This window comes from Mesoplodon mirus (assembly GCF_964341445.2).
Source record: "Mesoplodon mirus genome assembly, chromosome: 14".
Lineage (NCBI taxonomy): Eukaryota > Metazoa > Chordata > Mammalia > Artiodactyla > Ziphiidae > Mesoplodon > Mesoplodon mirus.
In genome coordinates, this window is record NC_138990.1 from 50,480,416 (window position 1) to 50,508,355 (window position 27,940).

The 27,940-nt window shown below is 33.9% G+C and overlaps 1 protein-coding gene across 1 annotated transcript in view; it reads left to right on the forward strand.

Annotated features, from left to right (window-relative positions):
• Nucleotides 1-27,940, forward strand: part of BIRC6 (baculoviral IAP repeat containing 6) — a 238,845-nt gene that overhangs the window by 118,115 nt on the left and 92,790 nt on the right. The window contains 13 exon segments of the mRNA XM_082642249.1: nt 195-321; nt 4,630-4,740; nt 6,209-6,342; nt 9,910-10,037; nt 15,513-16,075; nt 17,027-17,202; nt 18,401-18,497; nt 18,645-18,839; nt 19,635-19,835; nt 22,049-22,328; nt 23,643-23,899; nt 24,147-24,255; nt 27,137-27,358. Of these exon segments, the coding sequence (XP_082498375.1) occupies nt 195-321; nt 4,630-4,740; nt 6,209-6,342; nt 9,910-10,037; nt 15,513-16,075; nt 17,027-17,202; nt 18,401-18,497; nt 18,645-18,839; nt 19,635-19,835; nt 22,049-22,328; nt 23,643-23,899; nt 24,147-24,255; nt 27,137-27,358 (2,600 nt within the window).

Here is a 27,940-nt window from a genome sequence, read left to right on the forward strand (position 1 = left end):
AGGGATCGAACATGCGTCCCCTGCATTGTAAGGTAGGTTCTTCACCACTGGACCACCAGGGAAGTCCCCAGAAGAAGTATTTAATAGAAAAATTATTTACTCATAAATCATAAGGATTCATACATGAGATTTTTGCTTAAATGGTATTTCATAATAGGTACATTTTCTTTCTGTCAATTTACATTCTTTTTCAGTTGGAATCACTTCTCCAGTTGTGGCTCACATTGAGTCTGAATTCTAGTTCATCTGGAAACAAAGAAAATGGAGCAGACATTTTTTTATATAATGCTAATCGAATACCTGTCATTTCATTAAATCAAGGTAAGATTTGTTAGAAGGAAAGTTATTAACATAGCATAAACAATCTAAAAAGATATTGATTAGGTTAACACCTAATCTTTGTCATTAGGGTTGTCATGTTTTAGTGAAAAAAACATATTTAAAATACTTAATAATTTGCAGGAAAGAGAACAGAAAACTTATTCACTGGTCTGTATTATATCTGTGTATAACACAGACATAAAATCTACAATGTTCTGTTTATCTTTACATTGTAGTTCCTTAAAGTATTGTCTTGTTCATAGACTGTTCTTTTGCAACTGGTCTTTTTTAAAAATGTGAGATACCTCTAGGGAATTGGTAAATTGGAGAAGGATGTCAATTTTTTGTAGAAATTGTGTTCTTTCATTTTTTTTCTTGGCAAATGCAGGAATGTGGGAATAGTGAGACTTTTTTTTTTATCTTTATTTTTATTTTTATTTATTTTTATTTTTTGCTTTATAACAAATTTAATCAGTTACACATATACATATGTTCCCATATCCCCTCCCTTTTGCGTCTCCCTCCCACCCTCCCTATCCCACCCCTCCAGGGGGTCACAAAGCACCGAGCTGATCTCCCTGTGCTATGCAGCTGCTTCCCACTAGCTATCTACCTTACGTTTGGTAGTGTATATATGTCCATGCCACTCTTTCACTTTGTCACAGCTTACCCTTCCCCCTCCCCATATCCTCAAGTCCATTCTCTAGTAGGTCTGTGTCTTTATTCCTGTCTTACCCCTATGTTCTTCATGACTTTTTTTTTTCTTAAATTCCATATATATGTGTCAGCATACAGTATTTGCCTTTCTCTTTCTGACTTACTTCACTCTGTATGACAGACTCTAGGTCCATCCACCTCATTACAAATAGCTCAATTTCATTTCTTTTTATGGCTGAGTAATATTCCATTGTATATATGTGCCACATCTTCTTTACCCATTCATCTGATGATGGACACTTAGGTTGTTTCCATCTCCGGGCTATTGTAAATAGGGCTGCTATGAACATTTTGGTACATGTCTCTTTTTGAATTATGGTTTTCTCAGGGTATATGCCCAGTAGTGGGATTGCTGGGTCATATGGTAGTTCTATTTGTAGATTTTTAAGGAACCTCCATACCGTTCTCCATAGTGGCTGTACCAATTCACATTCCCACCAGCAGTGCAAGAGTGTTCCCTTTTCTCCACACCCTCTCCAGCATTTATTGTTTCTAGATTTTTTGATGATGGCCATTCTGACTGGTGTGAGATGATATCTCATTGTAGTTTTGATTTGCATTTCTCTAATGAGTAAAGATGTTGAGCATCCTTTCATGTGTTTGTTGGCAGTCTGTATATCTTCTGTGGAGAAATGTCTATTTAGGTCTTCTGCCCATCTTTGGATTGGGTTGTTTGTTTTTTTGGTATTGAGCTGCATGAGCTGCTTGTAAATTTTGGAGATTAATCCTTTGTCAGTTGCTTCATTTGCAAATATTTTCTCCCATTCTGAGGGTTGTCTTTTGGTCTTGTTTATGGTTTCCTTTGCTGTGCAAAAGCTTTTAAGTTTCATTAGGTCCCATGTGTTTATTTTTGTCTTTATTTCCATTTCTCTAGGAGGTGGGTCAAAAAGGATCTTGCTGTGATTTATGTCATAGAGTGTTCTGCCTATGTTTTCCTCTAAGAGTTTGATAGTGTCTGGCCTTACATTTAGGTCTTTAATCCATTTTGAGCTTATTTTTGTGTATGGTGTTAGGGAGTGATCTAATCTCATACTTTTACATGTCCCTATCCAGTTTTCCCAGCACCACTTATTGAAGAGACTGTCCTTTCTCCACTGTACATTCCTGCCTCCTTTATCAAAGATAAGGTGACCATATGTGCGTGGGTTTATCTCTGGGCTTTCTATCCTGTTCCATTGATCTATATTTCTGTTTTTGTGCCAGTACCATACTGTCTTGATTACTGTAGCTTTGTAGTATAGTCTGAAGTCAGGGAGCCTGATTCCTCCAGCTCCATTTTTCGTTGAATAATATCCTTCAACAGGAATAGAACTAGCTTTCAGCTCCGGCTATAGGAATCTATTTAAAGAAAAGTAAAAACCATTTATTCCTGATGCTTTCTCTCTAGAGATGTGCATCATGCATGGCCTTCACGTGGCCTGTCAGCCTTAGTGACAGCCACACCGGCTTACGGTCCTACTTATCATCTGCATTCTCTCAGCAAGAGCCAGCCATACTTGAATTATTAGGTTTCCTTCTGTTTCACTGTATTAATGATTATTATTATAAATTTTGCTCCCATCAGTTTTTAAAACTTTTTTATTGTGAGAAACATTAAGCATAAACAAGAGTGAATAGAAGGTTAAAAAATGTAATTATTTCTTACTGTCATCAGTTATTTTGTCAGTATTCAAATTTCCAATTGTCTAAACTATTACAGAATTTTTAAAATATATTTGAAATAGATTCCATATGGAGTCTACACATTTTAATTAATTATGTTTCTTAATTCCTCTAATCTGTCTTTTTTTTTTTTTAAATCCCCTTGCAAAGTTTGGTTGTTTGTTGTTTGTCTTTCAAGATTCCCTAGGTCCCGATTTTTAGTGATTGTATCTCTATGATGTCCTCTCTACTTTCTGTAAATTGGTAATTAGACATGGAGCTTAATCTGATTTGAGTTTTTTTGTTTGTTTGTTGTTTGGTTTTTTTTTTGCGGTACGCGGGCCTCTCACTGTCGTGGCCTCTTCCGTTGCGGAGCACAGGCTCCGGACGTGCAGGCTCAGTGGCCATGGCTCACGGGCCCAGCCACTCCGCGGCATGTGGGATCTTCCCAGACTGGGGCACGAACCCGTGTCCCGTGCATTGGCAGGCAGACTCTCAAACACTGCGCCACCAGGGCAGCCCTGAGTTTTTTGGGGGGTTTTTTTGTTTTTTTTTTTTAATTTTTTTTATTTTTTGCTTTATATATTATAACAAATTTAAATAGTTATACATATACATATGTTCCCATATCCCTTCCCTTTTGCGTCTCCCTCCCACCCTCCCTATCCCACCCCTCCAGGCGGTCACAAAGCACCGAGCTGATCTCCCTGTGCTATGCCTGTGCTATGCGGCTGCTTCCCACTAGCTATCTACGTTACGTTTGGTAGTGTATATATGTCCATGCCGCTCTTTCACTTTGTCACAGCTTACTCTTCCCCCTCCCCATATCCTCAAGTCTAGAGTATGGACCTGAGTTTTTTTTTTAAGGCAATTTCATAGGTTGTCTTTTTTTATGTTGTTAATAGACACTAATGATTAATGCCTAGAATTATTAGCAGTTCACGGGAAGTTTTGAAATGAAGATAGTCTAATTTTGTTATTCCTTTTTTATTTATTAACTGAAATACTTCCATGAAGAGAAACTTCCTTTCATGTGCTATCATGTCACCCTTTGGAGGTACAGTTTTTATATAGAGCCAGGAAAAATGCTGGGAATTTTCTGTATTTTAAAATTAAATTTAAAAATTAATTGGTTCACAGGTAGTCTATAATCATGACCACTTAGTTTCCTTAGTAAATACCTGTATAAGTTCATGATTTAAAAATATTTCTTATGTTTCTGTTACAATCATTATGTTTATTGATGCTGAAATTATGCTGTTTGTGGTCAGTAAGATGATGCTTCATTAGATTCTTTTGGTTTTGTTTTTTGTGAAATACACAACTATATCTTTGTTAGATTTTAATAGAATAGGTGTTCCAAACTATATATCCTGCCTGAGATCTGGAATCAGCCATTATACACAGTGTTTTAACGGCAAAAACTGGGCACTGTATTATGTTTGTTTATTTTTAATAACTTTTTTGGCTTCTCCACCTGCCACATGTGCTTCTTATTTAGGCCTTGCAGGTGACTTAGTTATTGTTTTAGTTTGTACTGTTTTTGTGAAGTTACATTGGTTTTGAATGGTCAATCCCATCCCTGTCTTTCCAGTATGCCCTATTATTTTTAATTTTTGGTTTTGCAGAATGTGAGGATTTTTAGTAAAACACAAATTGTGTTACAGTAGAAATGCCTCTAGTTTGGAAAGGACAACAAATGTATAGTGATGACGTGTTATTTTATTTGTCATGGGATGAGCTTTAACCTTAGACATAAAATGTTATTGACTCTCTAATGCTTTAGTTGTGTTTAATGGGGAACTTTTATTTATATGTTTTGAGGACACGAGGTAGTGAATTGATTTAAAAAAATAATGTCATGTTTTAAAATTTATTCTTTTTGTTTTAATTCTTAGTAAACATTTGCTTTTTCTGAGTTAAAATTTCCCCTTTCTCTTTTCCTCGTAGCATCAATAACTAGCTTTCTCACAGTGTTAGCGTGGTATCCCAATACTTTGCTCCGGACATGGTGCCTTGTGCTTCATAGTCTAACACTCATGACAAACATGCAGCTTAATCGTAAGTCCAAATATTTATTCCTTTAAGTCCCTGACATTTACTTTATTATTCTTGCTATCAGTTTCTTAAAAAAGATTTTTTCAAGAAGTGATATAGCTGTGCAAATGATTAAATTCTTTATTTGAATATGTCTCTTCTGAATTTGTTCTTTTTGTTGTTGTTCTTAACGTATCTTGCCCTTTGTGCTTCTTTACTTTGATTATATACTCTCATCTATCTACAGTTACAAGATCAAATTATATTTTTACCTTCTAAAAACTTTTACTAGTTTTTAAAAATTGATTACTCTTAGAGTACAAAGTCAAGTATTTAATGTTAGTCTGTGTCTTGTGTTGGTTATTTATTCTTTTTAAAGTAACTTAGCAGTTAAAAATGATTTATTCATTATAATTTTCATGAGCATATATGACTAGGTTCCTTGGTTTATGCTTTTCACATGTAAAACCTACATTCACTGAACCTAATCGCTTCTTCTCAGATTCTAAAGTCCTATTAGTTTCCTACTTTCTTCACCCCACTCCTTTATTTCCCATTTAAGATAGTAAAATTAATTTCTGAACCTTTTAAGAAAGGAACTTCTATTGCTTTCTTGGCTTTCTGTATCTCAAAGTCACAAAGATACTCTCATACATTATCTTCTGTAATGCTTACTGGTTTTACTTTTTACATTTAGGTCTAGATTTTATCTGACATTCTTGAGGTTGATGGGAAGTAGGTATCAAAGTTCATATTAGGGAGTAAGGAGTAGCCATTTGTGAATTGAAATCTTCATTCCATCTGTAGGTTATGACAGCAGGTGGGTGGATTTCATCCCCATTCTCTTTGGGCTTAATTTCATTGACTAGAAAGCAGCGTCACATTGATAGACGTATTAATTAAAATCATTGCTGAGAATCAAAATGCTACTTCATTTTTTCATTTGGAATATAATATTTTCCAAATATGGGATTGAAAACATCCCTGTGTGATACTGAAGATAGATTTGACTCAAGGATATTTTATTCACTTCAGAAAACTTGTGCATTGTCTGTGTATCAGTTAACAGTATACAACCTTTATGTAGCTGACCTGCAAAAATGAATAGGTTTTGCTTCAGTTTATCTTCGAAGGCTGTGTTAAAATTTACCTGAAAAATAGATCTTTATTTCTGGAAGGGGGAAATAATTACTAAGAATAGGCTCACCAAAAGGACAGTAAGCATTTAGTTATTTCTTTTCCACTTGACTGTATACTGAATAAGATGCACATTAAACTAGGTATTTTTCACAGCCAAATTAGGAGAGAGGCAGGAGATCTATGGCAGATGAAAATAGAGAATGAGGCTCAGTCAGTGCAGTAGAGATTCAGATCCTCTTAGTAACTCCCAGGAATATGTGAGTTTTCTTTGAAACTAAAAGATGTTTTAAATACTGCATTTCCATTGTTTCGGGGTCCTTTTGTTGAGGACTTTTTTTAAAATGTTTTATAGCTGGTTCCAGTACTGCCATTGGAACTCAGGAGAGTACTGCCCATCTGCTGGTTTCAGATCCAAACCTGATTCATGTTTTAGTGAAGTTTCTTTCTGGCACCAGTCCACATGGAACAAATCAACACAGTCCACAGGTAATGTGACTTCTGAAAACCAGTGATAGGCCCAGATTACACAGTAAACTTATTTGTAAGGGAAATTTTTAGTACAGCTAAATACGTAAAATTTTCATTGCTAAAGCATTAAATGATGGCCTTTTACGTATCAATGTAATAAAATGTTTTGAATTACATATAATAATAGCTATGCTGAAACTGAATTATAGCAGGTAGTGAGTTTTCTCTTGGAATTTTACTGGATTTTTATGTAGAGATATATTTTTGGTGTTAATTTTACATAATTTGAGAGACATTCTAAACAAATATTTACCTTAATGTTAGGGAAGCATTTAAAAAATAGGGGAATTTACAAATTTTTTTAAATAATGTATATGTTAAATGACCTCTGTTATCAAGATTGACAGGTCACCTAACTTAATTCTTTTATACTATTAAGTATTTTATTTAACAAAAAACAAAAAATGACATCAATGGACCTAAAGGGTATTACGATTCGTGAAATAAAACAGAGAAAGACAGATGCCATATGAGTTCTCTTATATGTGGAATCTAGAAAACAAAGCAAATGAAGAAACATAACAAAACTGAAATTGAGTCCTAGATACAGGGAACAAACAGCTGGTTGCCAGAATGGGGGATGGGGGTGGGGGAAGGAGGGTGAGGGAAATTGAGAGGTACACATTTCCAGGTACAAAATAAATGAATCACCAGTATAAAATGTACTGTGTGGGGCGTATAGTCAATAATAATGCAATATCTTTATGATGACAGATGGTAACTAGTCTTATTGTGGTGAACATTTTGAAATGTATAGAAATATCAAATCACTGTGTTGTACACCAGGAACTAATATAGTGTTGTAGGTGAATTTTACTTCAAAAACAAACAAACTCATAGAAAAAGAGATCAGATTCGTGATTTCCAGAGGCAGGGGTTGGGGGAATTGGATGAAGGTAGCCAGAAGGCAAAAACTTGTTGAGAGAGTAAATCTTGAGACTTCTTATCATAAAGAAAAAAAAATTTTTTCTTTTATTTTGTATCTATATGAGACAATGGCTGTTCTCTAAACTTACTGTGGTAATCGTTTCATGATGTATTAAGTCAAATCATTATGCTGTACACTTTAAACTTATGCAGTCCTGTATGTCAATTATATCTCAAAACTGAAATGAAGAAAATACTGCTTTTGTTAATTCAGAAAAAAAAGATATATCGGAGCTTATAAACATTTTTAGTCTAACCACAGATTTCTTTTATATCAGTTTAGCTTTTGTTATATTGTACTGCTTTAAAAAATATCTTTCCTTCATTATATTTCTTTTCACATAAAATATATTTAGTGTTCATAGCATCCTTCCAATGGATGTTATTCAAGATTATCTTGCAAGCGTATCTTTTATTTCTTAGCTATGTGCTTATCTATGTGCTAGGTCTAGGTGCTCTTTTAGGTGCTAGGGATTTAAGTAGTTACCCTGTCCGAGTCTCTGCCTTTCTTGGAGCTTAAGTTCTGTTGGATACATTTAGTCAGTACTCTCATACTGAATAGACTTGAATTTTGTAGATCATCATAAAATAAACCAGACAAGGAAAAAAATGAGAAGGAACAAACTACTTGTAATTAGATTGGGCCAGAGTTTTGATCAGGGCAGAGGCATGTTATCAAGTGATTATTACACATAAAGATTGCATGAATTTGGAATGTGAAGATTCCTGAAATCACTGATTCCAGCTTCTTTATTTTACATATGAGTAAACATGCATTATCTGCATTGCCCACAATTATACAGCTAGTTAGTGGTAGAGCCTAGGTGTCAGGGAACATGCCGCTGTATAAAGTAGTGTTTTTTCCTCTCTCTTTTTTTTTTTTTTAAAGGCAAAGTAAAAGTTACTGAAGGTCAAGCTTTCTTCAGATATTTTGGTTTTGTAGTTTGGTTATGAATGTTATGATTTTTATACTCAGTGTTAGAAATTGTTAACTTTAAAATGGTTTGGAGAATTACATTGCATTTTGTTTTTCCCAAAACTCCTCTAGGGTTTTATGACCATAACATTCCAAAACATACTTCAGGATACTTGGTGTGGTTCTCACTATCATTTTTTTTTCATTGAAGAGATAGAAGTTTGGGAAAGCATATTTTTACCAATTGATACAGGTTCGTTTTTAGCTTTAAGGGGTTTTTTGTAGGGTTTTTTCCCCAATTCACTTGAGTATTTGCTCTGCTAGTCATTAGAAGCATGACCTTTTGTGGATCACTTAACCTGTCTGAGTCTGAGTTCTTTTGTTTTGAAATGGGATAATTAAGAAGATTGTGAAAATCAGTACATAAGTACTTTGTGCTTTTGAAAGCATTATAAAGATATTCTTGTGTAATTCAGGTGAGTCTTTTTCTGTATTGAATTAAATAAAAGTAACATATAAGTTATTCTAAACCATAATGAAAAAAATATTGACAATAGAATCTATAACTTTCTATTTAAAATAAGTATATCAAGACCTAAAAGCTTAATTGGTTTCCTCCTATCACTGTTAATATTTTTGTTCTTCAAATGAAAGGTTTCACCCGTATGGCTCTTGACTTAACATTTGATGCTTTTTTTTTTTTTTTTAATACAGGGAAAGAGAATTTTTTTTTCACATCTTTATACAATGTTGTGTTAGTTTCTGCTATACAACAAAATGAATCAGCTATATGTATACATATATCCCCATATCTCCTCCCTCTTGAGCCTATCCTCCCTCCCTATCCCATCCCTCTAGGTCACCACAAAGCATTGAGTTGATCTCCTTGTGCTATGCAGCAGCTTCCAACTAGCCATCCTTTTTACATTTGGTAGTGTATATATGTCAGTGCTACTCTCTCACTTCATCCCAGATTCCCCTTCCCCCGCCGTGCCCTCAACTCTGTTCTCTACGTCTGCGTCTTTATTCCTGCCCTGCCACTAGGTTCATCAGAACCGCTTTTTTTTTTTTTTTTTTTTTTGCGGTACGCGGGCCTCTCGCTGTTGGGGCCTCTCTCGTTGTGGAGCACAGGCTCTGGACGCGCAGGCTCAGCGGCCATGGTTCACGGGCCCAGCTGCTCCGCGGCATGTGGGATCTTCCCGGACCGGGGCACGAACCCGTGTCCCCTGCATCGGCAGGCAGACTCTCAACCACTGCGCCACCAGGGAAGCCCCAGAACCACTTTTTAAAATTCCTTATATGTGCGTTAGCATACGGTATTTGTTCTTCTCTTTCTGACTTACTTTACTCTGTATGACAGATTCTAGGTCCATCCACCTCACTACAAATAACTGTTTCGTTCCTTTTTATGGCTGAGTAATATTCCATTGTATATATGTGCCACATCTTTTTTATCCATTCATCTGTTGATGGACATTTAGGTTGACAAAAGATTAATCTCCAAAATATACAAGCAGCTCATGCAGCTCAATATCACAAAAACAGACAACCCAATCCAAAAATGGGCGGAAGACCTAAGTAGACATTCCTCCAAAGAAGACATACAGATGATACTTTTTAAATGAATAATTCTGTAGATGGGATCAGTAAGCAGTTGTCAACAGAATTTCATTTCTCTTCAGGTTGGTCCAACAGCTACGCAAGCTATGCAAGAATTTCTTACCCGATTACAAGTGCATCTTTCTTCAACATGTCCTCAGATATTCAGTGAATTTTTGCTCAAGCTAATTCATATACTTTCAACAGAAAGGTAAATTTCAAGGTGTTACATATATTCCTGATATAGAAGCAATAGGTAATCCTCCAAATTAATTTTCCCTTAGCATTTGTTGGGAGTTTATCTGGGAACAGATAAGCAGGACAATATTAGGAATTAAGAGGGAAAGGTTTATTGGTATGTTTCCCAGTTGTTTTCAGTTCTTTTCATTATGACTCTCCCAGATCCTGAACTCCTTCTATTGTGAAAGGAATAATGGGTTCATAGATTAGGAATTATAAACCTTCTAGGTCAAATTTACTTCTAGAATACAGGTAGAGAATTAAAGCTACCAGTAACTTTATTTGAAACCTATATTTGATAAAACCCAAAAAAGATATCTTAAAAAAGAAAATTAAATACTAATCTCATACAGAAATCCTAAATAAATTGATTACCAAAGTCAGGCAATAGGTTAAAAAGAATAAACTGTGACTGTGATGGGTTGATTCTTAAAATGCGTGAATGCTTCGATATCATATATTAATGAATCATTTTCGTCATAGTTTAAGACATTTCATAAAATCCAACATTACTTTCTGATAAAACTTTTAATGAAATATAAACAGTATCATCTTAAAGTTATAAAAGACAACATTATGAACAAACCAAACTCTAGTATGTTTGATTATTTTAAAAATTCCCATTAATATCAGGAAGAAATTAAAGGTGCTGTTTGCTATCTTTATTATTTAATTTCATTGTGGAAGTGCCAGTAAATTTTTAAAAAATTAATGTATGTTAGAAAATGATTAAATTCACTTGTAGATTATATCACTCGTTAAAAATTAGTTCAAAAATATTAGAAATCAGAAAAAGGTATGATTTATAATAGTTACCATAAAATAATAATTTATTCATAAGTTATTTTTCATAGATCAGTAGCAAAATGCCTGAAACCAATATAAAAATTAATGCAAACAGTTTATATGGCATATGCTTTCATAGCTGCAGAAAATTTTATAGTACTATCCTCCTTTGTTTTCTTCCTCCCTTATAACTATTTTAAGACACTAATGTGGTTGTAGTTCAACTTGTCTATAGTGTATACACAGTGAAGCACAGGTGTGGGAAGGAGTAGATTCACAAAACCAAAAGCCTGCTGTTATGATATGCATCTGTGTACTTGGAAAACGTGAACTTGAGGTTTTTGTGTGATATAAATAAAACCAACGAAGAAGCAAAAGCCAGTTACCATGGAGTTCATTTTTCTTTTAACTAGGCTTTTTTTAAAACTGTATGTGAGACCTCTAAATACACTCATTAGGTGTAGACTTTAGTATAGTTCTGTCTATGTAGGGTCTAGCAGTAAAAGGTTTCATATGAAAATTCAATACATTTACTCAAACATTTCCTACAGAAATATCAATCTTGTTTTAGTTTATAACATGCTGTCTTTTTAAAAAATATATATTTTATATCTTTTTTTTACAAGTAAAGGTATTTATAGGTTTACGTGCCTCAAAAACTAATTAGAATTTTTTTTTCCAGCTCCTCTTCCACACCCTTCCGCCCTGTACACACCTCATACATTTTCTAGCACATTTTCTTTAATTGGGTCCATAACATTGGCCCAAATATATTCTTAGCTTTTGTTTTCTTTGTATGTTTTTAAGAAAGTGTCTGGTATCCGTATAAATTAGCCTGCAGCTTTTTAGTTCAATTAATACTATAGGTTGAAAAGAAGTACCCAGACTTCATATGAAGAGGGCACTCAGTTTTATCACATAAGTGTTTTGCAGATATATTCTCTTGGTCTGTGGATTATATTTTCATTTTCTTAACAGTATCTTTGAAAAAGCAGCTTTTAATTTTGATGAAATTTTGTCAGCTTTTTCTTTTATTTATTATTATTTTTGTTTCATAACAGTATCCTTGCTTAACCCAAGGTCATAGAGATGATCCTCTATGCTTTCTTCTAGAAATTTTATTGTTTTAGGTTTTACATGTAGGTTATATTGAGTTAAAATTTGCATTTGGGTGTAAGTTCTTTTTTTTCTTTTTTTTTTTTTTTTTTGTTGTGGATGATGTCAAATTGTTACTATACCATTTGTTGAAAAACACATCCTTTTTAAATTGAATTTTCTTTCTGCCTTTTTCCAAAACTCAATTGACCATATTTGTTTTGCTCTATTTCTGGACTCTATAGAATTGATGTTTTTGTCTGTTCTTTTCCGATACCACGCTGGTTTGGTATTTTTATATTATTTCTTGAGGTCTGGTAGTGTGGATTTTCCAACTTTGTTCTTGTTGTTTTAGAGTTGTTTTGGCTATTCTGCTTTCTTTGCTTTTCCATGTAAGTTTTAGGATCAGCTTATTGATCCCCCACCACCCCCACAAAAACAAAAACAAATCAAACCAAAAAAACACTTCTGCTCGATTGTGACTGAATAAGTGTCAATCTGTAGATCAATTTGGGAGGAGTTGTAGGTATATTTATAGATACAGATATGGTTATTCATATAGACATAGACACAAAAATATAGTTATACATAGAGTTATATATATATTTGGGATTTTTCTTTGTACAGTCATGTGGTTAGTGAATAATATGTATGTCTTTTTGCTTTTTCTGCACCTACTGAAATGATCATATATTGTTTCTTCTAAAATCTGTAGGTATGATAAATTATATTGATTTTTTTTTTAAGTGTTGATCAGTATGCATTCCCAGGATATATACTCACTCGGTCATGATGTATTATACTTTTTATATCTTGCTTGTTTAAGTAGTTAATGCTTTGTTGAAGATTTCAAAATCTATGCTTATGAGAGATATTTGCATTTTTAAAAATAATGCCTTTGGTTTTTATGTCAAGATAATCCTGGACTCCTAAAATGAGTGCTTCCTTTTCTGTTTTCTGGGAGAGGTTGTGTAAATTGGATTATTACTTATTTAAATATTTGATAGTAATTGCCATTGAGGCAAGCAGGGTCTGGAGTTCTCTTTGTATTAACAGAAAAATGTTTCTGTTTATTTTATAGGTAAAAGATTATTCAGGTTTTCTTTCTTCTTAAGTGAACTTTGGCAGTTTGTGTCTTGAAGGAATTTGTTCATTTTATCTGTGTTGTTGAATTCATTATTTGTAATTTTTAAAATTATGCTTTTAATGTTTATAGTATGTAGTTTGATTCATTCTATCATTTCTGATATTGGTAATTTTAATCTATTTATCTTGGTCATTCTTGCTAGAGGTTTATAATATTATTGATATTTTCAAAGAACCAACTTAAAGCTTTGTTGATATTCTTTATTTTTTCATTTCCAATTTCATTAAATTTTGCTCTAATTGTTATTATTTCCTTCTTTCAGTTTTCCTTGTATAAGTGTTTGACAATATGTGTCTCTTAATTGATCTGTTAGACCACTTTACATTTAATGTAGTTATTGATTTAGTGGACTAAAATTTATCACTTTGCCAGTTTTGTTTATTTAATCTATTCTTCGCTTAAAAATTTTTTTTCTTGCCTACTTTTGGATTAAGTAATTTTTATAATGATTTCATTTTGTTTCTAGTATTATTATTTATAACAAAGAAATTTTGATTATAGTGTTTCCCTAGCTTTGCAATATACGTCTTTATTTCATCACATTCTGCTTTCATATATTATTATACCTTAGCTCACATATAATGTAAGAACTTTACAGCAGTAAATTTACAGTTTCTTTCTCTCATCTTTTGTGATGTAGGTATCATATGTTTACTTTTACATATGCTGTAAACATAATACATCCCTACAATTTTTGCTTTGGATAATCACATATCTTTTAGACACTGAAGTAAATAGTATTTATGCCTGGAAATGGACAAGCCTCTTCTACTGGGTGATTAGTGTGAGGATTTGAATCACTCTCTTCAAGATTTGACCTGGCTTTGGTTTTATTCTTGCTATGGTTACCTTTTGTGTTTTGTCAGCTTCAAAATGATCTAGTTAGCTTCTGTTTCGATGTGAGTCAGGGTAAAGGGGGTTGTTTCCAATTTTATTGTTCCATCCTTAGCTTTTGTTGTTCCTTATACATTTGTACCACAGAGGGACTCTGTCTCCATGGCTCCATCTCTAGCAGTCAACTGCTGTTGCTTGTTTCTTAATGTTCACTAGACTCCTAGTGATGGCAGGTGTTTTCCGATATTGTGTCCAGCCTCAGTCTTTGGCAGGCCCTCTGTGACTGAACCTCAGGGGAAGGAGCTTTCTCAATAAATTTTTCCTTCTTTTTGTCAGCCAAACTCTGGCTTGTATCTGGCCATTTCTGAGGAGAGCATTTCCTTCTCTCCAGTGGTAGGAAGCAGCTATTGGTATTTGAGGGTTTTTTTCACTAGCACCAAATACATGGTGTCTTTTTTAACACCATTTCCCTGATTATCTGACATCAACCTGTGTCCTACAATTCAGTTCTATTCTGCCACTATCCAAAGTTAGCCTCAAATTTACAGTTTTAACTGCTCAGTCCCACAAGACTGCCCTTACTTCAGAGGGCACTTACAAGTCCAAGGTCCCCAGGTTACCCACACTTTTGTATCATTTGATTACAAATTCAGGGGGTCTCACAATCCCCCCCTTAGGTTCAGTAATTTGCTAGAAGAATTCACAGAACTCAGGAAAAACACTTTACTTATTTTACCAGTTTATTATAAAGTATAGCTCAGGAACAGCCAGATGGAATAGATGCACAGGGCAAGGTATGTGTGGGGGATGGTGAGGGAGGGTGCCTGTGAATGGGTATGAGCTCCAAGGGTTCAGTGTTACCACCCTTACATACCTGGGGTTTAACAGCTTGTAAAGTATTTTAGCTGAATTCTTCTTACCCATATGTATATTGCCAGCATCTCGACTTCCCAGATTCTGCGACAGGAAAGCCAATGCTCATATTCTGTCTTCTTGGAGGAGGTGCCTATCTTTCTATGGATTTCAGGCTTTTTGGTACTATTTTGACCTTAGCTCTCTGATGGGTTCAAGAAAAGTTACGACTTTAGAGTTAATTTGGCTTTTTTTATTGTTAAGTTGGGGCCGATGATCTTTCCAGCTTTCTATTTCTTAGGCATAAGTAGAACTTGAGAGCATTCAGTTTTGATGCATAAGAATTACTTGATTGAATCTTAATTTTTGAAAATCAAAATCAGTAAGAAATGTTTAAACTAACAACATTTGAGGTTGTAACAAACCAGAGCTCATTCATTATGAGGAGTGCCTTGTGATATATAATTATTTTAGTCTGTAGCTTCAAAATCATCTCTTTGATTTACTTGTTCTTCAGTTTTCTATTTGGAAGGGAATTCATTTTTTATTTTGTATGATAAAATGGAGGCAAGAACAAGAAGGACTCAGGAAGATCTGGAAACTCTTTGCTACAAAATGAAATAGTGAATACCAGGAGTTTAATTATTGTTTAGCTTTCTTGTATTCTGGTGGTTACTTCTTTCAAAACAATTTAAAATGGATTAATTTTTAATCCTCTCTCTTTTTCTGCAGGGGTGCCTTCCAGACAGGCCAAGGACCTCTTGATGCCCAAGTAAAGCTCTTAGAATTCACTTTGGAGCAGAATTTTGAAGTTGTTTCAGTTAGTACTATTTCTGCTGTGATAGAGTCTGTCACTTTTTTAGTGCACCACTATATCACTTGCTCAGACAAAGTAATGTCTCGAAGTGGATCAGATAGCTCAGTGGGTGCTCGAGCATGCTTTGGGGGACTCTTTGCCAACCTCATTCGTCCAGGTGATGCAAAAGCAGTTTGTGGTGAAATGACAAGAGACCAACTCATGTTTGATTTGTTAAAACTGGTTAACATTTTAGTACAGCTGCCTCTTTCGGGCAATAGGGAATACAGTGCAAGAGTGTCTGTGAGCACCAATACGACAGACAGTGTTTCAGATGAAGAAAAAGTTTCAGGAGGCAAAGATGGTAATGGAAGCAGTAGTAGTATTCAAGGATCACCTGCATATGTCGCTGACTTAGTGTTAGCCAACCAACAGATAATGAGCCAGATTTTGTCGGCTCTGGGCCTGTGTAATAGCAGTGCCATGGCGATGATAATTGGTACGTATTAATATTAAGAATATTAATCTTATACTTGTTTCTAGTACTATATCTCTTTCCTTTAGCAATGTATGAATTCATTTTCTTTTTACTTTATAATGCAGAGTTACTTTTTTGTAAACTTCTAAGCATGACTGATTTTTATTAGTGAAAACTTTTATAGAGTGGCTTCCATCAGTTGAAAATTTTTAAGTGTGAATTTTTTAAAAATTGGAAAATACTAACAAAATAACTTGTAGTGAATTGAGAAAAAAAAATCAGTCTTGTAAGTTAGGTACCATAATTTATAGTCATGTACCGCTAACATTTTAAAGATGAAGAATTTCACATCAGATTTCGTATTAGGGAATGAGTAAGATTTATTTATTCACAGTTTTTTAAAAAGTGAAGTATAAAATTTTGTTCAAGTTTAACAGTTTCTATGACACATATATCAATGTAAAATTTATATATTGTTGCTTTACTTTTCTACCTATTTGAAAGCTAGTATACTATGTTAATTTTTTTAACTAATTAAACTTCTATAAATTGTGACAAAATCCATTCTTGATATATTTTTGATTATTAGTATTTCTTTTTTCATGTAAGGGAAACAACCATATCTTTTTGATTAAAAGTTTTGAAGTTTAGTTACATAATAGTATCACTTATTTTTCTCTCCTTTTCTTTTTGGTATGTATAATGATGTTCCTCAGTCATGTAATAGAGCAACTTTATTGTTACCAACAACAGAGGTATCTCCTATAAAAGATACCAAAAAACGTCCTCTACTAAATGTTATGATAGATATTTTAATTTCTAGATATGTGTATATGTATACACACACACAGCTTTTATGTACCATCCTTCAGTGGTTTGGGGGGAAAATGGCTTTTAAGACTCTCTATTTTAATTATTATGGTTTTTAAGGATATGCTTTTTAAAAATGTGTCATCTTTTTATTTAAACTAGGGGCAAGTGGATTACATCTCACCAAACATGAAAACTTTCATGGTGGGTTAGATGCCATATCAGTTGGGGATGGATTATTTACCATACTGACAACACTTAGTAAAAAAGCTTCTACAGTTCACATGATGCTGCAGCCAATTTTAACCTATATGGCCTGTGGATATATGGGCAGACAGGTAAGTTCAATCCAGCAACAACTGCAGTAATTTAAGTAGTTACTAGCAATGGGAGCAGAGAATTATTTGTAAGGCAGACAGAGTATTCTAGTTATATGTTGGAAAATGAACGGAGTCAGCAGGTGAGAACTATAGATTACTAGTAAAAGTTGAAGAGGAAAGTTTCCTTGAAACTGTCAAAGATGACTACAGTGATGTAAGAATAAAATGTTTAACATATTTTTAAGTTTTAGATTTTCTTTCCATTGTCTTAAGAAGTAGTTCTTTCCTTTCCCCTAACCATAGCGTAGTTGAAAACCAACATGTTCTTCATAGATGTTACATATGAAAATTTAATATGAGTATTTTTTTTCAAGCTTAAGTTACATATTTAGTTTCCTTTCAGTTAAAAGGGGTTAGGGTAATTTTAGAAGAGAAATAGGTTAGAATGTTACTACTCTTTAAATTTCCTTTTTAAAAAATGAGATTTGGGCCTCCCTGGTGGCGCAGTGGTTGAGAGTCCGCCTGCCGATGCAGGGGATACGGGTTCGTGCCCCGGTCTGGGAGGATCCCATATGCCGCGGAGCGGCTGGGCCCGTGAGCCATGGCCGCTGGGCCTGCGCGTCCGGAGCCTGTGCTCCGCAACGGGGGAGGCCACAACAGTGAGAGGCCCGCATACCACAAAAAAAAAAAAAAAAAATGAGATTTTAGGAGCCAGTGTGATTATTTTAATTTCTAGTCCATTTACCATTTTTTTCAAAAGCAGATTTTAAAACAATTTCTTAAGGAATCTTCTATATGTCAGTGTATAATTATCATTTTCATAAATATACATTGCATGTGTGTATATATTTCCCCATTGGAAGATACAAAGATATTTGAGAAGGATACATTTTTAAATGATGAAAGTACTGTCTACTTGAAAACAAAATCGATGCACATTAATTTAAGGTAGAAAATGGTAATAGTAGGTAAATACAGATGCAAAAAATGCTGAGTTCAGAGAGGAGACTGTTCACTTCCTTTTTGATTCAGGTTAAGATTTCCTAAATATTTTGGCAGACATTTTGTATTTAGTGATTTAGGTTAAGGTTGCCATTTTATAATAATTAACTGTAAAAGAATATTACATTCAATAAGAAATTTAGTTGTCCTAATTCACAGGAAATTAATAATCACCTTTTAAAAATTACAGTATACATGTATGGTTTTTTTTTAGGGCTCTCTCGCTACTTGCCAGTTATCTGAACCATTATTGTGGTTCATTTTGAGAGTACTGGATACTAGTGATGCCTTGAAAGCATTCCACGATATGGGTAAGAGAAAGTTACAAAACTGTCATTTAAGTGTAATCATTCGATAGTAAGTTATGTTTTTATTTTTGTAGTCTTCTGTGAAAGTTGACTCAATGTCAAATCATCTATGTTAAGATAATTTTCATTTAGTATTGTCTTTAAATTTAGGTGGTGTTCAGCTCATTTGCAACAATATGGTTACTAGTACAAGGGCTATTGTAAACACTGCAAGAAGTATGGTATCAACTATTATGAAATTTCTTGACTCTGGTCCGAATAAAGCTGTTGACAGCACTTTGAAAACACGAATACTAGCTTCTGAGCCTGACAATGCAGAAGGGATCCATAACTTTGCACCCCTGGGTAAGAAAAGAGTTATTTCATCTTATGGGTATGAATTTAAGTAGTAGTTAATTGGCTGGTATGAAGCAAAAATAGTTGTCATAGTAAGTTGATTGTGTTACAGTATCACCATTTCAATTACAAGCCATTGATTTTAAAGGTAATAGTTTTCCAAACATTCTACTGATTAGAAGGAAGTTTTAAATTATTCTTTAGTAGTAAAATTTGTTTTTACTTCTGAGTTTAAATAGAACACAATTTATGAAACTAAATAGTAGATTCTTATGTCAGTTTTCATTGTAAATGTTAGTTTTAAAGGACTTGTTCCTTCTTATTTTGAGTGGTACTTTTTTTTATAAGAAGTTTCAGATTTATATAGTTATTCTTTTTTTCCATTCTACATAGTTTCTTTTTATATTTTTCTTTTCATATTTCTAACTCATGAATGTTGACAGTTTAGAATAAAGGTGATTATTTTCTCGTTGAAGCCTGTATTGGACATTGTTTTTTACTTAAATCATTTGAGAATTACTGTGCTAGATTTGTTGTTGCTAGTTTCGTTTTCATTTGACATGTTAGTACATAGAAATTAGGCAGCAGTTAACAGTGAATTTGTCGCCTTGCCAGTTGACTGGATGTCCTGAGGTTTTGTGAATACTGTAACAAATTATGCTAAATGTATTAAGTACATTCATAGTATTAAGTGTTCATGCTTTTAGCTAATTTTTCTAGTGTAATTATCATGGTTTGAATAGTTCTTGATGCCTTATTGGGTTTCTTTTGCAAGTTTTAATTTTATTTAAAATACTTCTGTAGGTACAATCACATCTAGCAGTCCTACTGCCCAACCAGCTGAGGTGCTTTTGCAGGCCACGCCACCCCACAGAAGAGCTCGCTCTGCTGCTTGGTCCTACATCTTTCTGCCAGAGGAGGCTTGGTGCGACCTTACCATTCACCTTCCTGCAGCAGTGCTTCTTAAAGAGATACATATCCAACCTCACCTTGCATCTCTTGCAAGTGAGTAATATTTTTTGTAAAGATCCATCATGAAAATAAACTATAATTTAGAAGCATTTAAAAAATGAGAAAAATACTCAGCAAACAGTGATTAACTTAGATACAATTTCCAGATCGCTTAATTTTGAACAGTTTTAGTATAATATTTAACACTACCACCAAATCATTTCCCATCAAATGAACTGACATGCCTATTCCCCTGAAACAAATAGAGTGTGTGATGAAATTTAAACAAACATATTCTAGTTATATATTATTTTGCCTTTCCTCTTCCCTCACATTTATGAAGCTATCTATATAGCATTAAGATAAAATGAGTTAGTTTATACAGCTGTAGACAGCAGTCTTAGTTTTTCTAGGCTGGTCCTCAGTCCTAGCTCTGTAACGTGAAATTAGCATAGATTCCCCTTCCCACTGTAAGGTAATTACATCTGCAAAGAATTTTTTATCTTAATACTTCGAGTGTGATATTTTGAATATTTATGATCTTTAGATTTTTAATATTTTGAGTATCACTCATTTGATGCATTTTCATTGAATACATTTTGTTGTAATTTTGCAACGTTAAATAATTGAAAAGAATTTTTAGAAAACAAGTTGTACATTAAAAGGAGCAGGAACTCCTTCAAGTATTCATGAAGGAATATGAAGTACTATTTTACGTTTATGATGGTCCCCAAATTCTTTCAATATAAATATAATAATTTGTACAGAATTGTTGAAGTTGTCACAGTCATTTATCTTCATTGATTGATTCTCATTACTATCATATGTCACTCAGTAATTTAATGAAGAACTATAGGGAATTTTGTAGACCCCTGGCATATTTGGAAGAATCAATTTTTCCACTTATTTGCAAGATTAGATTATTATACTCTAATACAGTTGTGGAATCCACACATTAGATAAAAATAGATATAATGAATAAAATGGCAGAAGAAAAATAGACTAATGCACAGTGTTTTAGCAGGTCAAAAATAACTATATTACATGGCAAAATATAAGTCAGTGTAAGACTTAGGGGATAATCTAAGATGAGGAAGAAGCTCCTTTTATTCAGAAGGAGAAAGTGGTTCGTGTGAATGGTGGCTTTGGAATGTAGCTAGAATTTGCACATAGGAATTGGGACAGGAAGGATGTTACAATGGAGAACTCTGTACATTATGAAAAATCAGTAGGTTAGGTGTTCTCCAATACAAGTGTGCTTAATAATTTTGGTTTTGGATTGGAGCAGAAACTGAAGATATAGTGTGTTCCAGTGGAAATAACATAGCCTTTAGAATCAAACATGGGCTTGAATATAAAATGTGCCCTTTGTTCATTTGGGGGTTTGGATTATTTAATCTCTTTGTCAGTTTGTATTGACAGATTCAAAGAGATTAAATAATGTGCATAATACTTATCTCAAAAGGTAAGATTAAATTTAAAAATTGATGTGACTTGTCTAGTTCTCAGTGTAAACCAGGAGTGTAATTGGCATATAATAAAAGTTACTTCCTAATTTTACAGTTGAGATTAAAGTCAAAGTTCAAAGGTTGTTTTAGTTGATAGATAAATTTATTAAATGGGCTTCCATGTTTGTGAGGAAGAAATTTTCCCATAACAGCTGCCAGTTATTACTTCATTGAGCCTCCTTAAATTTTAGCAGGAAATGGTTTTATTTTTAAGTATTCTGGATGTTTGTTTAAATTTTGAAAGGCAAAAACAGATTAGAGGCAAAAGCAATTTCTAAACTCAACTGTGTTTAAAATCATAGCAATATGGTAGTAGTGAAATAATGAGTTTGTGAAAAAGTACTTTTTAAGTTACATTCTTCCCAAATTATTTACAACAGTAAACCATAGCATATTAATCACCATATTGTTGGTGATAATTCTGAGTAAAGTAGAAATAATAGAGTAAGTAATTGCCTATTTTTGTTTTCTTGGAGCGAATTAAGTACATGTGGATTGCATATCTTCAGTTACTCTTTTTTTTAGGTTAATGTTAGAATTTTTTAAATACAATTTTTATTATACTGTGCATTTCATATAATAGCTGTAAAATCAATTACGGTGAAAGTCAGTGACAAAGTATGACTTGGTGTATACATTTTCTTTTTATGAGTTCATAATGAATATAACTGAAAGCTGCTGTTTTACTGGGATTGCCACTAAAATATGAACTCTAGTTTACTTTTCCTTTAGTAATTGTTCAATTTTCTCTTCCTGTAGCCTGCCCATCCTCAGTGTCTGTTGAAGTAAGTGCAGATGGGGTAAATATGCTACCATTATCCACTCCTGTTGTCACAAGTGGTCTCACCTACATAAAAATTCAGCTTGTAAAAGCTGAAGTAGCTTCTGCCGTCTGCCTTAGACTTCATCGTCCACGAGATGCCAGCACATTAGGCCTTTCACAGATTAAATTACTGGGCCTCACTGCTTTTGGTACCACTTCTTCAGCAACAGTTAATAATCCTTTTCTTCCATCTGAAGATCAGGTATCCAAAACAAGGTATGTGGTTTCTCATTCTTAAGAAAAACCTTTCTGTGCTTTTCATGAAATTGTTTATACTGTGGTTTTTGTTTTTTTTTTTTTTTTTTTAGAGTTTAGGAAATTCTTTGTTCCATAGGTATCTAAATAATATCATAATTTTATTAAGTGTAATAAAGAATGATTCTATAGAAGCAAAACCCTGAGGCTGGTTAAAATTGAGATTTATGTGTGTTTAATCCTTGGGATGATCCACAATGTGGTATATGTGGGTGTGGGTTCCAGTTCTTCGGACTGTAGTCTTATGTAAGCATTTCCAAATGCCTATCCCCAAGAATACATCTGAAGCATACAAATTGATAGTATAGATAGGCACCTAGCCCTATATGGTAATTCCTAAGTTGCCAGTCTGCAGAGGGTTAGATTTGAAGCATACAGACTGACCAAACAGAAGGACCTGAATATATCCTTTAATTTACATTCTTCTGGTAATGTTTGATGGTTGGAAATTTTATAGATTGTCTTAATGTAAGTTTTACCTGACAAAAAAATTTAGGATTTCTTTTTTATTCTTGAGCTGCCAAGACTTTACAGTTTTGCAATTCTATGATCCTTTGCAGTTTATATTTATGCATATAAATATATGTATATACAGAAACATTTCCTGACTAATTAAATAAAAAGGAAGTTCAAAATTCCTAAATGCTACTAGCACTTAAGTATTTTTTTATGTTATAGGGGAAACTTACTGTGTGTTTAATTCTTTATTGATGTTACAGTATTCTAAAAGTATTCTTTTTTAACGTAGATAGGTGCTACTTATGAAATACAACATGCTGATCTTTTTGTTTTTTTCTTTTTTTTTCTGCTTTATAAGTCACAAGGAATTTTTTTTAAAATATATATCCTCTCCTTGTTTTTTATTTAGATTCTTTTCCCGTGTAGGTCATTACAGAGTATTGAGCAGAGTTCCCTTGCTATACAGCAGTTTCTTACTAGTTATCTATTTTATATATAGTAGTGTATATATGTCAATCCCAATCTCCCAATTTATCCCTCCCCCCGCTTACCCCCGGTAACCATAAGTTTGTTTTCTACATCCATGACTCTACTTATGTTTTGTGAATAAGTTCATTTGTACCCCTTTTTTTTAGACTCCACATATAAGGGATATTGTATGATATTTGTCTTTCTGTGTCTGACTTACTTCACTCGGTATGACAATCTTTAGGTCCATCCACAACATGCTGATCTTTGAGAAGTTTTGTTTTCCCCTGAAGTAATTTAAGCTACTTAAATTTACCCATATAGGCCATTTTGTGTTGTGTATTTCAGTATTGGATGGTTACGGTTATTACATCATTGCCTTACTCACATAAGTGATCTGGAAGGGATGATGGCAAGTGCAGCTGCACCTACTGCTAATCTGCTACAGACTTGTGCTGCCTTATTGATGTCTCCGTACTGTGGAATGCATTCCCCCAACATTGAGGTTGTGCTTGTAAAGATAGGACTGCAGTCCACTAGAATTGGCTTGAAGCTTATAGACATTCTTCTGAGAAATTGTGCAGCATCAGGCAGTGATCCTACAGGTGACAATTTTGATATTTTAATTTTTACATATCTGCAAAATAATGACAGTTGAACTATGTGATATTTCTGATTAATTCTGTTTCTGAAATTAACTTCCATTATGGCTTCATTATTTTTGGAGTTTTGTTTTTGTTGTTGAAATTTACAGCAGTTATTTTTAATGAATAATTTAAGATTAAATTGAGCAAATCTTCTCATCCCATTTGCTTATTTAGCAAATTTTTCCTTTTGATTCTTTGTTGCAAGATTTGAATAGCCCTTTACTTTTTGGAAGACTGAATGGACTCTCTTCTGACTCTACGATAGATATTCTTTACCAGCTTGGGACAACTCAGGATCCTGGAACAAAAGACAGGTAGGTATGTGGTGATCTCAGTTTTCATATGAGGACACACATACACATGATCACATGTAGTGAATGTTACTTGGAATGCTTTCTTTTTCTTTTTTTTAATTAATTAGTTTATTTATTTTTGGCTGCGTTGGGTCTTCGTTGCTGCTTGTGGGCTTTCTCTAGTTGCAGCGAGTGGGGGCTGCTCTTCATTGTGGTGCGTGGGCTTCTCATTGTGGTGGCTTCTCGTTGCAGAGCACGGGCTTCAGTAGTTGTGGCACGCGGGCTCAGTAGTTGTGGCTCGCGGGCTCTAGAGCACAGGCTCAGTAGTTGTGGCGCATGGGCTTAGCTGCTCTGCAGCATGTGGGATCTTCCCAGACTAGGGTTCAAACCTGCGTCCCCTGCATTGGCAGGTGGATTCTTAACTAGTGCACCACTAGGCAAGTCCTGGAATGCTTTCTTTTTAGATCTTTTCATAAAAGTTAAGCTTAGGTGTTACTAAACATATAGAAATATAGGAATATTGTGTCCATATTAGGTCCTTGGAGTATTTTGTTAATAGTAATAATGTTTGTTTTTATTGATTACTTATTGCTATTGATTATATTATTCACGGACAACTTTTCATATACTCCTTACCCTCTTTCTCCTGCTTCCTACCACAAAGTGAAACACTATCATACCAAGTAAATAATATCTGAATGTTTCACCTAAATGTTTAGTGATCTTTCAATATAGGTAATTTTAGATGTGTTTTACTAGTGTAGATCTTCCTTGATGTCTTTTACCTCCAAATTGATAGGGACTCCAAGTAATTTTGAAACATGTTTTTGTTGATAAATTTTTGAATGATACTTTGGCATTCTCTGGTTTTATGTATATCATCCGTATCTGAAGAACATATTTATAGAGTGTGTGATTCTATAAATAATATAAATTATCTTCATGCTAGAGATTGTTTCCTGAGTTAATATCCTTTGAAGTATATTGAATATTTTATATCCAATTAATATTCTTTAATATTGTTATTAGTTTGTGTTTAAAGTGAAATCATTTGGTATGAACTTCATAAATTATTAACAGATTATTTTTTGTGGATGCTTACTCATTTTATAGCTATTTACCGAGTAGTTGCTATATGCTTGGCATTGTGCTAATACTGGAGAGGTAAAGTTTATTGAGTTCAGCTTGTGCCCTCAGGATTGGGAAGACAGAGCAGTGTCACTCATAAGGGAAGATTTACGTAGGTCAGACTTAAGGATATGAATTAGAGTGCCAGACAGTGAAGGCATCTCGGAAAAATTGTTACTTAATCTCTGGTAATGTAATAGCTTTCATTTAGTTTAGGCTCATTGCTTTCATGTTCTCTGGATTAAAAATATTTAAAGGACATATTTAACAAAGTATAATTAGTTTCAGCAGGGTAACTTTAAAATATTAAATAGGCTGACTTCCTTTCCATTAAACTTTTTGCTTTATATGAACTATGTGATACCTGTATTATATTTAAAAATATACTGGAGTATTTTTGACAAAGTAAATATGAATTTATGTCAAATCATAATGGTTAATGGGACTTAAAAATACATTAAAAATACGTGCTAAATATTTTTCTGGAATAGGTTTCTTTAAATCTCTTGTGATTTAAAAATTTTTTTTTATCATAAGAAAATTGTACTTAAAATTATTTTCTTAGCATAAATGCAAATGTAAATATTTCAGAATGTTTCAGAACTAACATTAATGACAAGATTGTTGGCTGCTGTTTTTCTAGAAAATGTTACTCTTCTGTAATTGCCTCATCTCCCTTCTTTTTCTATGACTTGTCCTTATGTCCTGTCATATGAAATTTAAAGCATCTTACCCTTCAGTCCTTCAGGGTAGAGAGAGGGATTAAGTAGTAGTATATACATTCCAATTCCCATTTCTTTTACCCTGAAGCAGAGAATCTTGTGCTCTAAACTAGACATTTAAAAGTAAATAAAAACAAAGATAAATACAGTGTTTTAAGAACTTGACAATAAATCTCACTCCCACCCCCCAAAAATACAAACTCCAAAGCATTGCTGCTTTAAAAAGCCTTTTGCTTTCATTTTGTGGTCTCCAGCTCTAGGGGATTGAGTGTAGAGTGGCACTTGAAAAAGAACATATGTTGGGGCTATTATGAAAGAGGGTGGGTGGCTACTACTAGTATTTAATGTTTGGGGGCCAGAGTTGTGAAACATTTCATGCTGTATTGCATGAAATTCTGCACAGTGAAGAACTGGCCCCAGATCACTGCTCTGTGGTATGTGGATTTGTTACAAGGTGAGTGAAAATTTAGAGGAGAGAGTGAGTTTTTTTAAGCTGTGTATCCTGTAATTCTAGATATTTATATATTCTGTCATAAATGAGGTAAGAATCAATGTTTATTTGCTGAATTAGACTTGAGTTATCTCAAACATTTTCATTGCTTAAGATTGGTAGGGTTTTTGGAAAATTAGAGTTACTATGACCTTATTGATTGTATAATTCCTTTTCCCTCCTATTTTATTGATATATTAAAACTATTGAGAAAAATCAGTATATTATTCTGATAAATACATTGCTTACATGCAGTGGTGATATTTATCTGTTTTAAATGTCAGCTGGGGGCTTCCCTGGTGGCGCGGTGGTTGAGAGTCCGCCTGCCGATGCAGGGGACATGGGTTCGTGCCCCGATCCCGGAGGATCCCACATGCCGCGGAGCGGCTGGGCCCGCGAGCCATGGCCGCGGAGCCTGTGTGTCCGGAGCCTGTGCTCCGCAACGGGAGAGGCCACAGCAGTGAGAGGCCCGCGTACAGCAAAAAAAAAAAAAAAAAAAAAAAAAAAAAAAAATGTCAGCTGGAATATAATTGGTTATTTAAATTCATCTTCTTCTTTTAAGAATTCAGGCCTTGTTAAAATGGGTCAGTGATTCTGCAAGAGTGGCTGCTATGAAAAGAAGTGGCAGGATGAGCTACATGTGTCCTAACTCTTCAACAGTAGAGTATGGTCTTTTGATGCCATCTCCTTCTCACTTGCACTGTGTAGCAGCAATTCTGTGGCACAGTTATGAGCTGCTGGTAGAGTATGATTTACCAGCACTGCTAGACCGAGAGCTCTTTGAGTAAGTATGATTTGTGAAATTCTCTTTTCCCCCAGTACTAGATCACTGTAGATTTTTACTTGATGAAACAGCATTTTACATTTTGATTTATATAAAAATAATACTTCAAAAAGTACTAGTTAAGTATAATCAGTATAATTTCTAAATGAGATGCTACACAAATTTAATTAATTTATCTTCAAGTTTTAAGAAGCTACATTAGTGTCATTGCTGCTTTTCCCACCTAAAATTGGAATGTTTAATATATTCTCCTGCAGGTCATAATGTTTATTCTCATCTGCAAATTTACCTGCCAGATTCTTTTATCTTTAATATTCAACTTTGAGGGAAAGTGTAGCTAGAAATTTTGAGAGACTACTTTAGACAGTTTTTACAATTGGTTGTTTTTACTTCTTTCTCGATGGCTGTTATGATTGTTCTTTTGACAAGTAGTTTCCACTTAACCCACATTTCTTCACCATACTCAGTTAAGGCTTTGTTGAGCTGACTGCCTAATAACTACTAAGTCTATAGCAAAATATAATATTTATTTCTGAAGAGTTCCATGACTCAAAAGGTTGGCTTTTTGTCCTCTAGTTTGTC